The following is a 13,680-nucleotide window of genomic DNA, read 5'->3' as shown; positions in this document are numbered from 1 at the left end:
GAAACATTCTGTTTACAACTACATATTTGCAACAAATTACTACATTCTTGCAACTGAATGGACGGAAAAGCTCTTCGCACTATATATTTCCCTGTGCCCAAGACTAAGTGTACATACACTTTGTCATGTGATTGTTGTATTTCGTGTTACTGTTTTAACGAAATTAACATCATCAAAGAAGATTGCAATAGCCTTCAGCTTCAAATAGTTGTTAATTAAAATTCGCAAGAAAAAATTACCATAGATAATTATATGTTTCTAATGCTAAACAGAAGCCGCCGTGGTAAGCCAAGCGGGTTTAGCTGGCTTGGCTGCATATTTCCTCTTGTATTATCATCGGTATTTGTAATTATTCTGTCGATAATAACGGCTCACGCATATTCTTCGTATCGTCACGTAACACATTTCATTGCTCTGTGATGGATTGATCGATGCAAATAAATGACTCTGACTGTAATTGCTCCAAGCTCAATTCACAGACTAATCGATGACTGTTCAGTGGAAAGTGCGAATGAATCACGTTCGTGTTCAGAAAAGTCGTGTATAGCGATCACGCGAGGGAAATGGAATTCTAGCTGATTTAATCTGTTGGAAAATCAAATGAAACACGTGGTAAATTATCAATAGCTGTTAAACATATTGAAGTAGTTGTAAGTTGGGGATTTGCAGTAACTAATTTAAAAAAAAAAACAAATCAAATGCAGTAACTAATTTAATCAAAAAAACAATACGTAGTACGATGGAGTGGGGAGAAATTGATCACTTTCTACCATATTTTTTTAAAGGCGGGAACCTAGCGTAGTTGGTAACATACTCATCAACAACGCTGGTGGCCTGGGTTCGAATCCCTCCGCCGACATAGGTGTGACACAGGTGTCACAATCAACCCAACTGGTCTAGAATTAATCTCAGCCGACACCGGAAGGTTTTCTGAGGCGAAAAATCTCCGGGATCACGGCTTCCATCGCATGAGGAAGTAAAGCCGTTGGCGCCGGTCCGTTAATCAACGGCTCGTTAGTTGGGGTCCTGGGTTGAGTCGCCTTCTCGGGCGTCGGTGATTGGCACAATAACAGTGGCGGAACTAGACCGACGGAAAATAAGCGAGAATAAAATAATACAATATTTTTCTAATAACTCGCTTTATAACAATTTTTTTCGGAACAATTTGTGATCTAAAAAATACACAAAAATTTAACTGACCACTTTTTTATTTTTTTTTAGACTCGGAAGTAATTTTTAAAAGGGCATGTGTACTACAACATACGGTGGTATAAACTTGAAGTTAATAAAAAAATCACCGGAAGGTTGTATGCAAAGCCACGACCGCAAGGTTGAAATAGAATACTTTTACAAAAAAGATAACCCGGCTGCTTGCGTGTCAGTAATTTTTTCTAGTAAATAAACGTTGACCGTTCATTGGTAGTATTTTAATTTCTTTTTGTTTGATATTTTGAATGAAGTTCATTGAATATTTTTAAATTTTGTGCAAATGAGAAGTTGAAGTGCTGCCGAATTGTAATATGCACATTCAATACGACATCATTAAACGGGAACGGAACAAAGGCTACGGTTATGCAGAACGCGAATGACGGCGCGATGCGATTCGCCTTACCGTGGTGAAATGTACAGCTCTTTTAAGGGCGAAGTAGAGCTATACATTTCAACACATTTCGTCTTGCCGAACCGCATCGCGCCGTTATTTGCGTTCTGCATAACCGTAGCCAAACACTAAGCGACGCAAACACGTAATAATAGTCAGAGTATGTAAGTAGATGAAGATTATTATCTTTGGATTATAGCGCAAAACGAGAAAATATTAACTCTTCAAATATTCATTTGTGTTCTTCAAATTTCAGTTGTTCAATTTAATATCCGATTAAATGTCTGTTTATTATCTGATGAAGCTCTTATATAGGTCAAATGATGCATTCCCAATTTACTAGGTCCATCACTCTGCCGACCGTGCTTGGGAAAGCAATCGTATAATGACCAATCAAAGGTCGAATTTTGTGTTTCGACAAGGCTTAAGAATTTTCAATAGTACAATAGTTCGAATAATAAAATTGCAATTTCATGCATTTGGTAGGAATCTAAGAAAATTTTCTAATCGATTGCTGCAAAAACGAAGGAAATCCATCGAAAACTAACCGATTTATTAGCATTTGAAATTGGACATATTTCTCACTTTTTTCAGTTTTAGATTATCATCACATCCCTATGTAGCCGAACTTCCTGAGAGAAGTATTCTACTTCAAAAAATTTGTAAAGAGTTTGAGACAGAAACACGCAAGACGTTAATTGAAATTATTTTTGTAAAGCATTTTTCGATTTCAATATTTTCCAGAATTATCATTGATAATTTGTTTCAAGCAAAATTTTTTAATCCTGCAGCTCTTGAAAAACCCTTTCCAAACGCATCCGCTATCGAGTTACATCAAAATTGATTTTACAAAACTTGAATCAAAAAATAACTAAAAAATTCAACTCTAACGAAAATGAGAAAGAGAAAAAAGGGGCAAGAGAAGAACAGTTTCAAACAGATTCATTTACGAAGCAGGATTATTTTCAATCTCCCCAAGGCGGTCAGAGAAACACTGACTTACGGTCCGTAACCCGCCGCTTTTTTTTCCCGTGTTGGGTATTTTCGTCACTACAACCGATATTTTGATATTTTGTGACAAACCCGCAGCTTAGTCATGAAGTTGGACGGAAGCCACATTGATTTTCCAGATGCAGCTTTTGATTTTATTGATGAGTTGCTCTGTGTTCTTGGCCTCCAATGTACACCATGGAGCTCAATAAACCAAAAAAAAAAATGATAGGACGACACTGCGGCAAGAATGACGGGTTTCAGTCTTTGGCACATATGGTATAATCTGGCTCGTCAGGAACATTGCCGTTTTTTGACATAGTGTGATGATACTTTGTCCGACCAAAACACGTATTACCTGTTCGAGTAATGTTTTCGAATGAATGGAATCAGTATTTTCTGCAACACTCTTTCTGTTACACTGCCCTCATAACCAAACCACGCCACGCTTTCGGAACTCCCTTATCGGATATTGCGATGTACAACATAATCATCAATTTTGGAAGGAGCAGTTGATTTGTCTTTAGTAAATATATAATCGGACGTTTCCGGGCAATTAAACTTAAATTTAAATCATTCAGAATAAAAGAATTTTCGTCGTACCTGCGAGTCGTCCAACGGCATTAGGATCTCACGGTTTGAATTTGATCATCAGTGTACTTTGGGGATCTGTTTTTTTTTCTATACACTATTTCCTCCTTCATTGAAGCCTTGTAGATGTATGACTTCGAACAACAGTGAAACTTTCTGGCTGCTTACCGCTAACTTACCGACTCCTTCTTGTCGAACATGTTGTGTAGGAAGCGGATCGTTTCTTATTCATTATTTCCATTAGACAACCGCTACCTCTTTTCCGAAATACTGCATGGACTCCAGGATACGTAATGCAGTGGATTGTACAATGCGGGTACGCAGTTCCTGTTGTTTCGACGGCATTTTGGACTTTTTTTTTTAAACTCTAATATTTATTTAGGCCCAACCGCGAAGCATAACGGGGCCGAATATCTTTTGGAGTAGGGAAAAGCCAGCTTGAGTAGAGCCTGTATCCCGACTGCTCCTCCTCAAACAGGCATAAAAACCCTCTCATCTTTTCTCTTTAACAAATACAATTTAAAAATACATGTCATTTAAGCCTACGACTAACATTAACATCAAAGTTTTTCTCTTTATAACTAAATACTAATCCTTACTACTATTCGTTGAGGGTGATGGTTCCTTATCTCTTTGAAATCAAAACTTATATCTAAGATCGGTGGATCCTGTCTCTCAAAAAGAAGCGATGATTCATGTTTCTATAAAAAAAAAATGAACGAAAGAAAGAAGAAAAAAAAAAAAAAAAAAAAAAAAAAAAAAACAGAATTAGTGTGAAACTTTTTATGATTGTTGTGTTGGGAGAAATTAGGAGAGAAAGCATAGAGATAATCAAATTCGATACTCGATATCTCTTAAAAAGTCGTAAATGGGTATTACAAGCGCGGGGTTGCGGCTAGCAAGCACATCCCGTACTTGCATTGTAAACGTCTCTTTCTGTTTCCGGAGAGAATCTATAAGCTTGGCCCTTGCTCTGTGGTACTTAGGGCATACGAAGACTATGTGGTCAATATCTTCGTACCCTCCACATTCGCACAGATTACTATCGACTAAGTTTATTCGATAGAGGTGTGCGTTTGCAACATAGTGATTGGACATTAGGCGCGAAATAACTCGAATGAAATCACGAGTTAAATCTAACCCTTTGAACCAAGCTTTTGTAGACACTTTGGGCGAGATCGAGTGCATCCATCGCCCAAGGTCGTCTTTATCCCACTTTTCCTGCCAGTTTTCCAGAGCCAGTTGTCGGGGCAGATGAAAATACTCGGTATAGGTGATCGGTCTATCAAATATATCTCCTTCTATGGCACCCCTTTTTGCTAATAAATCAGCTTCTTCATTGCCTGGGATTGACCAATGAGAGGGGACCCACACAAAGCAGATAATGAAAGACCGATCAACCAGCACTTCTAATATCCGTCTAATTTCCGGAAGGAAATAGGACGGGTGCTTGACCGGTTTAATCGATCGGAGAGCTTCGATAGAACTGAGGCTGTCCGAGAAGATGAAGTAATTGTCTGGTGTCTTGAGCTCGATAATTCGCAGTGAATTGTGTATGGCAGCTAATTCAGCTACGTATATGGAGCAGGGCTGTGCCAGTTTGCGAGATATGCGATGATCTGTGTTGAAAACGCCATATCCGGATTGTCCATCCATCACAGATCCGTCCGTGAAAAAGGAATTCTGTTTTGGGAGGTGGCCAAATTTTGCCGAAAATATTGATGGCACAACTGTTGGTTTGAGGTGATCGGGAATTCCATGGATTTCTTGTTTCATCGTCAAATCAAATACAACAGAAGAATTGTTGAGCGATGTTGAAATCTCACGGGATGGAGCAACAACCGAAGGGTTTATCTCCATGGTCATGAACCGCTGGTATACTGACATACAGGGTTTCTGAACAACTTCCAAACATTTCTCATAGTTCGCAATAAGCATTGGATTTGCTATTTCCGATCTAATGAGGAAACGAAAAGCCAACTCAAACAGCCTCTCTTTGAGTGGTAGTATTCCAGCTATGACCTCTAGGGACATGGTATGTGTCGACTGCATGTAGCCTAGAGCGATACGCAAACAACGGTATTGTATCCTCTCGAGTTTCAGCATGTGTGAAGCTGCGACACCTCTGAAGCATATGCTGCCGTATTCTATTACGGGCAGAATCGTGGTTTGATAGAGTCGTATCAAATCCTCTGGATGGGCTCCCCATGATGTTCCTGTTACCATTCGAAGGAAATTGATCCTTGGTTGGCATCTTTGCTTCAGGTAATTGACATGTTTTTCCCATGTGCACTTAGAGTCATACCATACTCCGAGATATTTGAAGCTAGGTGACTGAGTGATGGGTCTTCCGGACAGAACTAGCTCAAAACGAGGTGGTGGTCGCTTTTTTGAAAAGACTACCATCTCCGTTTTTTCAAGCGAGAACTCGATTCCAAGACAACTGGCCCAACCGGTCAGATTGTCGAGCGTGTTTTGCAGGCTGTTCTTCATGTCTGCGGCTAGAGACGCCGTGGCTGAAACTACACAGTCGTCAGCTAACTGGCGCATCGTGCAGCCGTCCGTCAAGCATGTGTCGATGTCACTGATGTAGAAGTTGTACAACAGCGGACTCAGACAAGAGCCTTGGGGGAGACCCATGTAGCTTGTTCGTGTTATTGTTGAAGAACCGTGGTTGAAAAGTAAATGCTTTTCAGACAGCAGGTTGACCAAAAAATTTGTCAATATAGGGGAGAATCCTCTTTGATGCAGTTTCTCGGAGAGAATTTCGATTGAAACTGAATCAAATGCGCCTGTGATATCCAGGAAAACCGAGGTCATTTGTTGTTTGCTACCAAGAGCCATTTCCGCTTCTGTGGCTAGCAATGCCAGGCAATCGTTAGGGCCCTTGCCCCTACGAAAGCCGAACTGGGTCTCTGATAGTTGGTTAGTTGACTCTGCCCAGTTGTCAAGTCTACGAAGGATCATTTTTTCAAGCAATTTGCGTATGCATGAGAGCATCGCAATCGGCCTATACGAGCGGTGATCTGCGGCAGGTTTATCTGGCTTTTTGATTGCGATAATCTTAACCTGTCTCCAAGCTTTCGGGATCATATTGTTCCTGATAAGCTTATTAAACAGTTTAAGAAATCGTATCTTGGCCGAGTCCGGCAGGTTTTTCATCAAATTAAATTTGATCCTGTCCGGTCCTGGAGCCTTGTTCTTGCAAGACGCGAGGGCAATTGAAAACTCCAACATGGTAAATTCTGGTTCTTCAAAAGCCGTTGTATCGCTGAATTTTTGCTGTGATGGGACAGCGTCTGGGCATACCTTTTTTGCGAAATCATAGATCCAACGTTCAGAGTATTCATTTGCCTCATTACTGTCGGACCTATTGCGCATTTTTCGAGCCGTATTCCAGAGATAGCTCATAGAAGCATCTCTGGGTAACGTGCTTATGAAACTTTGCCAGTATGATCTTTTTTTCAGTTTGTGCAGTTTAGCCTGTTCTAGTTCCAGCTCTCTAAACTGATCAAAAAGTTGAATGGAATGATCATTCCTGAATGCTAGGTATGCTCTTTTCAGAGTTTTTTTCATCTCGGTGCATTCTTTGTCCCACCATTGTTTGTTAGGACGAATTTTCAACTTGTTCTCAGGGGCGGGCCTCGTCTGAGATTGCAACGCGCTATCTAAAACTAATGTCGCAAGGAAGTTGTATTCGTCTGATGGAGAAAGCTCGTCGGTTGTTTCGAGCTCCTGGTATATCATGTTCGAGAATTTTTCCCAATCAATATTCCGGGTGAGATCATACTCTACTTCGACTGTGGTAACAGACTGGAGTCTGCTCATAATCGAAATACTTATTGGCAAATGATCACTACCATGGGGATCTTGAATAATCTCCCATTTACAATCCAAAGCTATTGAGGAGGAACACATAGATAAATCTAAAGTGCTCTCTCGTACTGGAGGCCTTGCTATTCTTGTAGCTAACCCAGGTATGTTCAATAGGGTCATATCGAACTCGTCTAGTAAGCTTTCAATAAGAATAGCCCGGTTATCATCTCCAGGTGCTCCCCACGCTATACCGTGAGAATTGAAATCTCCCAGGATAAGGCGTGGAGTCGGCAGCAGTTCCGTTATTTGTGTTAGCTGCAACCGGTTTATAATAGCTCTAGGTGGAATGTAGACTGATGCGACCGTAAGGCTCTCACCAGCAACTGTTATATGGCAAGCAACAATTTCTATGCCATCAATTGCTGGGAGAGGAATTCGGAAGAATGGGTAGCATTTTTTTATACCAAGGAGCACTCCGCCATAAGAGTTTCCTCGGTCTAAACGGATGATATTGAAGTCTTGAACGGCTAGTGTCGTATCAGTTGATAACCATGTTTCAGATAGCGCGAAAATATCGCATTTGCTATCGTGAAGCAGGAGTTTAAATTTATCTAATTTGGGGATTAAGCTTCTACAGTTCCATTGTATGATCCTTGTTGTCGATTCGTCACTTCGGCTGTCTGATTTAGACATCGAAGGATACGAACGCGAGGAGGGGCCATTTGGTGCTTAATTGCTTACCCAACATGCAAATTGTTGGAAGCCAAGCCGAAATCATACTTTTAAGAGCATCGGATAAACCAAAAGTGGTGAATATCCATTCAACGATCATTTTGAATGAAATACGCCCATCAGTAGACGGTATTTCAGACTCCGTTGACAGTTTAGGGGTGGTAGCAGATTGTTTCCCTGGAAGTTTAGGAAACTCCTGATCATAGTTAACTCTGAAACCAGGAGGAGTCGCTTTAGCATTTTGCTTTGGAGCGGAACCTTGTGGAGTATCAGTTGGCGTCTTCTTCTGCTCCTTTCTGGGGAGTTTAGGAGAAGATGCACTTGGCCGTTTTCGCACAGCTCCGGTTGACGGGAGTGGTTGATAATCCTCCTCGTCATCATTCGAATCATCGTTCTCCAAACTGGAGTAACGATTTTCTTCCTGCTGTAGAGCAGTCTTTAGCATCTGTGCGAAAGACTGCTTACTACGTTGTTTTGTCGATTTTTTCAGTGCGTCAAACCGTAGCTTATATTTTTCGCACGTCTCGACTTTGTGTGGGCTACCACCACATAGGGAGCATTTTGCTTCCTGTTCACTACAAGCATGGTTACTCTCCATGATTTCCCCACACTTGCAGCATTTGGTTTTATTGCTGCAGTAGGTTTTCGTGTGCCCTAGCTGCAGACAATTTGTACACGACATGACTTTTGGGATAAAAAGTCGTACCGGTAGTCTGAGCTTGTACAGCTCGAAGAAATCTGGGAGCACTTTCCCTTCGAAGGTGACTCGAAACGAATCGTTCGGAGAGTAGCTACCCGTGTTGTCCTTAGAGTACATTCTCCGGCACTCTAAGACTTTAATTTCTGGGAGGTTTGGGTTTTTGAAACGACCCGCTCCTTCCATAACTTCTTTCTCTGTGAGATCGGGTTCCGTTATGACGCCCTCGATCTCAGTTGCTCGAGCCGGAATATACACCCGGTACTCGATCGTAAAATTTTGATCTTCAACAACTGTATTTGCGTGTTGAAGATCAGAAAATGTGGCCTTCAGTTTATCGGCTTTAACTTTACAAACCTCTACCAAGCTGGTATATCTTTTTCGCAGAAGTTTACAGATCTGAACGACCTTTAGGGGTTTGTTTCTGGGCCGGAAGAAAACTACCCAACGAAGTCCAGGTTGGTCTTCCTTATATTTCTTCACCCGAACTGTTACATCATTAGTGGGTGGCACAGGCGAGACAGTTTTGCGCGCTCTTTTTCGTTTTTTTATAACGTCAAAGAAGCCATCTACATCGTTTTTCGGGATGTCAGAGAAATCCATTTCGGATTCTTCACCCCCTGAACCGGATAAAAGGTCCGGAGGGATAGACAATCCACCCGCCGCCATGGAGCGGCTGTGAACTATCTGTCGTTAAGAGCTATTAGATATATGCAGTTGAATACTTATATTCTTAAATGTAAAGAAAGCGACTATATATAAGAAGAAAAAATGACTAAGCGAATCCAAAACCGAAATATGTATGTATATATATATAGGAAAGGAACAGAGAAAAGAATGGTTGACACTTATCTTTTATATGTAGATGTGAACCAGCACCGGTTACGCTGTCGCTCCAACAGCAAAGCAGCGAAACCGCTTGCTTTTTCCCCTGTGGGGATCCACCACCAATCGAGTTGACCTTCACTGCTGCGAGACGGAATATCCACACTCGGACCGGCACGACACGTATCAGCACACGCGCAACACCACTACAGCACTCCTCAGCTGCTAGAGGGGGGAAATTACCACAAACGCTGATCGTAGCGCACTCGTTAGCACCTACAGCGTATCACCACCACAACACTGCACTGCGTCGCGAACGCTAAAATAAAGCGGGAATTTATTACAGTAAAAAGCAGAGCAAACAGAAATCTCGACTTATCTGTTCGGCTGCCGAATAAGCAATGGCATTTTGGACTTGACTGAACATGTTAGAGCGATATAAAGTGTGTGATAATTTTCAAAGGGAGTGCGGATCGATTCACCTAAGGTGATATTTTTCTGCAAATGTTATTATTCTCTTAAAAAAGTATTGGAACTATTTTCATTTTATTGTGGACAACCGTAATTTTTTAATTTAAAATTTAGAGCTTTCTATGCCCTATTAGCTTGTTAATAATGCGTATAGCAAATTACTTCATCCGCAAAAAAATACTCAGTGTGCTCTGTCAAATTCGTGTTTAAAGTTTCATTCAAATCATAAATGTATTTATTTTGATAATTTTTTGTTGAAAAAAAAAATGTTTTTTTCCCAAAATCAAATACCTATCTCAAGGGTTTGAAATGTAGTTCTAAGAGGTTTGCTTCGAAATTATCAAAAATCCAATTGAAGTGGAGTTTAATTACATTTTCGCATGAAAAACGAATCGCATATTAGGATGTGAGCTGCTTTTTAATGTAGAATTACGTCTAACGCCAACATTCTGGTGTGTAAAACGAAAATCTAAAATGACGCTCCAAATCGTCACGAAAATAGTTGTTTCAGTTAAGTTTCGCATCTAGAGTTAATCCTAGAAATTTAGTCCCTTTAACTAAACTGGTTAGAACTTTCCTCAAGCTTAAGAGGCATTAGGTTAAGTTTTCTCCTTTTAGTGAAAGGTACTACTGTAACTTTTGCCGGGTTAATGTTGAGAACCTCTTTTTTACACCAGAGATGTGATACGTTTGAAATAAATTGCATTATTTTCGAAACTACATTGTCAAACTTTCCACTTATCATAATGACAATGTCGTCTGCGAAGCCAACAACTTCAAAACCTTCATCTTCTAAGCGTCAGAGTCATTCACAACTGAAGATCACAGCAGTGGTAAACGTACTCTACCTTGAGGACATCCTTTCGTAGCTCTTACTGTTATAGATGATCCTCTCAGCTCCGAAGAGGTTATTCTTTGTGCAAGCATGGCATAAATTCACTTTACTTGTGAAGAGCAAGCTGCTTAGTGAAATCAATATAGACTGTTCCGAAAATTATAAATGGGTCATTCTATACGAAGTGTACATGCCACTTGGACATGACCACCATAGATTTTGCTCAAAGTTGGGGGAATTATTCATCTACTGTCTCTTTGGAAAAAATCCAATTTTGGTGTCGATTGGAATACCCCCTGTTTTGTAGGACCCCCCTCATAGACGTTAGATGTAGGACAATTCATAGACGTTAGATGTCCGAAAAGTACTGATAGATGATTTTTGAAAAAAATAAACCAAGGAATCTAGAAAAAATATAAGTTTTGACCGGAAATGTTGCCAGATAAATTATTTTTGTGTTTGAAAATTAATTCACATTTTTCGGTAAATGCAGCCATTTTTATTTTAAATTTGATAATTTCGTCGTGTTCCTTGGAAAATTTTACGTAAGAAAAACCTATCATCCCGAGGTAATATGAGCCAATCTCGAGATATAACATTTTTACGAAAATAGTTGTGAATTTTGTAATTATTTTATTTTATAATTTATAAACGTAAGACACCCGAAAGAAAGTGATAGGTGAATTCTGCAGAAAATAAACCAAGGAATCCAGAAAAAAATATTATTTTTGACCGGAAGTGTTGCCAGTTAGATTATTTTTGTATTTTAAAATTAAATTTGCATTTTTCGGCCAATGCGGCTAATTTTATTTTAAATTTGATGGTTCCATCGTTTTTCTCGGGAAATTTCACGTAAGAAGCATTTACCACCTCGTGGTAATATGAGCGAATTTGAGATATAACATTTTTACGAAAAATTAATTACGAAATTCAAAACAATTTTTCACAGAGCGGGGGGTATTCCAATCGACACCAACTTTTGGATTTTTGCAAAGTGACAGTAGATGAATAATTCTCCCAACTTTGAACAAAATCTGTGATGGTCATGTCCAGATTTGTGCTTTTTCGTGGTCACTTCGTATGGAATGACCCATATACATTTTCAAATTAAGCATAATATATAGGAGTTTCTTATCAATTTATTCTCAAGTATGCTTAATAATGATGTTTTCTTTTTAATTTGAACTTTAATTTAGGATTTGTTCCACTATTTATCTCGTTAAGCCGATGTTCACGAAGAATGCACGGATTAAACATCAATTTTCACGCAATAATTGAATAAATAAACAAAATACACTTATATGCTCTTATTGAATCGCCCAGTAAATAATATTTAGTAAACTTAGCTAGATTTATCCTGAATTTTGTAAAACAAACCATTTTCACAACGCTTCCATTTTCATCTCAAAACTTAAATATAGACTGCTTAATTATTCATCTCATGACGCCCCCACATTCATGACACTGTTAATCACTTCCATGAATGAACATAGCTGCATACCGTCGTAGTACGATACCTAGGAATCTGCTGTAGTCATTTACGCGCGAATTCGGTAACCGAGGTGATAACTGCAGTGCTGTCGATAAATCGTCATTTATGTCGGAATAGTTCAACATTTCCAGTATGATTTTTTTATATTAACAAAAACTGATTTGGCAACTTTTGATTATCTTCAACGCAGTTAAAAAATGAAAGATACATACAGTCAAAATTCAAGATTTGTGAAAAAATCATCTCATATATTTCTACTATTTGAAGCTTGTTTTTGAAAATTTGAGGTGAACATTTTAGAGATAAAATTGTTTTTAGTGTATGAGTGATAATGTTAAGTGATTAATATGAAAGATGGTTCCACTAACAATAAAAAAACACTTCGGTTGGCTAGCTATACGTTGAATTTGTATTTTGAGGTAGGTGATTGAAATAAATAAGTTTTTGACTGTAGATCACGACTATTATAACAAATTTGGAGCTTTTAGGTAAGTTTTTGAGAATTTGACTTAATCAGAAATTGTAATTAGACTAAGAAGAATCCATTCCATGGGTTAGTAGATTGATTTAGTTAGAAAATAAGCGTTTTTTCAATTGAGTTTCCATGTTGTATGAGATGAATATATAGGCTGAGAAGAATAATGGAACATTTTTTTTTTGTAGGATACGCGAGTTCTCTAATTTTTTTCATAGCACCACCCGTAAGCTCCTATATAATGCTTTTTCCGACTATTTTTACCACTTTCAGCCAAACTTTCCTGAATTTTTCAACATTGTCCGCTGGTTTCATATGTTTGCTTAGCTTCGCCTTAGTCAAAGCACAGAGATTTTAGATAGGGCGAATATCAGGGTAGTTTGGTAGATTTATCTCCTTTGATACAATACAACTCTTCTCCTTATATAGAATTCGTTTTTGCGGTGTAGTTACACCAGAATTACAATTCTACCCTGTAGCTGTTTTTGTTTTCACTCGCCGCACTGTACCACCCTTTTTCTGTCCTGGACTACACTGCCCATAAAAGCATAAGAGTCCCATATGGAAATGCTCACAGTTGAGAAAATTGCAAATGAAGTTCTAATCTTGAATTTATAGCAAATAACTATGATTTGAGTTCTAAGAACTTTCGCGTTAATTCCAGGCCTGGAAATAAATGATGGGACTCGTTTGCCTTAATTTTTTCTCTGTGTACGAAAAATAAAAGCATATCTGTCTCCACGCATTCTAAGACGGCCAAGGCATTTATAATTATTTCTTGGTGAGTCGGCCATGTGAACAGTTTGTTTTAATCTAACATAGAATTTAATATAGCTATTCGGTTTTAATGAACCGGTGCATGTTATTTACCAAAGAGCAACTACTAACAGCTGATAGACGAAAACTCGTTCGAGATAGAGTCTACAAAGAAATTTGTTAAGAGTCCACAAGAAGTTGATACAGACCGTAAGGCCACACTCCTGAACACTTTTTTCTACCCATCCCAGAAGCTAAGAAACATTTCCGGAAAAAACTTCACTTTAACTTTCGATTTTCTTCGGAAATACACATAAGTTTTATTCAGTTTTAATGTCTCTAGCTTATTTTTCATTATACCTTGCAAACATGAACTGCGTTTTAATTTATTTAAGTCAAT

At 38.9% G+C, this 13,680-nt stretch overlaps 1 protein-coding gene across 1 annotated transcript; it reads right to left on the bottom strand.

The window, feature by feature from the left end:
- Positions 1-352: 352 nt before the first annotated feature.
- LOC129727218 (uncharacterized) lies at positions 353-5,225 on the bottom strand. The gene is made up of 2 exons (XM_055684803.1): positions 3,194-5,225; positions 353-585 (listed from the first exon to the last, which is right to left on the bottom strand). The coding sequence occupies exon 1, from the start codon at positions 5,213-5,215 to the stop codon at positions 4,013-4,015; it is 1,203 nt and encodes a 400-aa protein (XP_055540778.1). The 5' UTR covers positions 5,216-5,225; the 3' UTR covers positions 353-585; positions 3,194-4,012.
- Positions 5,226-13,680: the final 8,455 nt, after the last annotated feature.

The sequence above is a fragment of the Wyeomyia smithii genome, chromosome 3 (genome assembly GCF_029784165.1).
Source record: "Wyeomyia smithii strain HCP4-BCI-WySm-NY-G18 chromosome 3, ASM2978416v1, whole genome shotgun sequence".
NCBI lineage: Eukaryota > Metazoa > Arthropoda > Insecta > Diptera > Culicidae > Wyeomyia > Wyeomyia smithii.
This window is presented reverse-complemented; position numbering and strand designations above follow the sequence as displayed.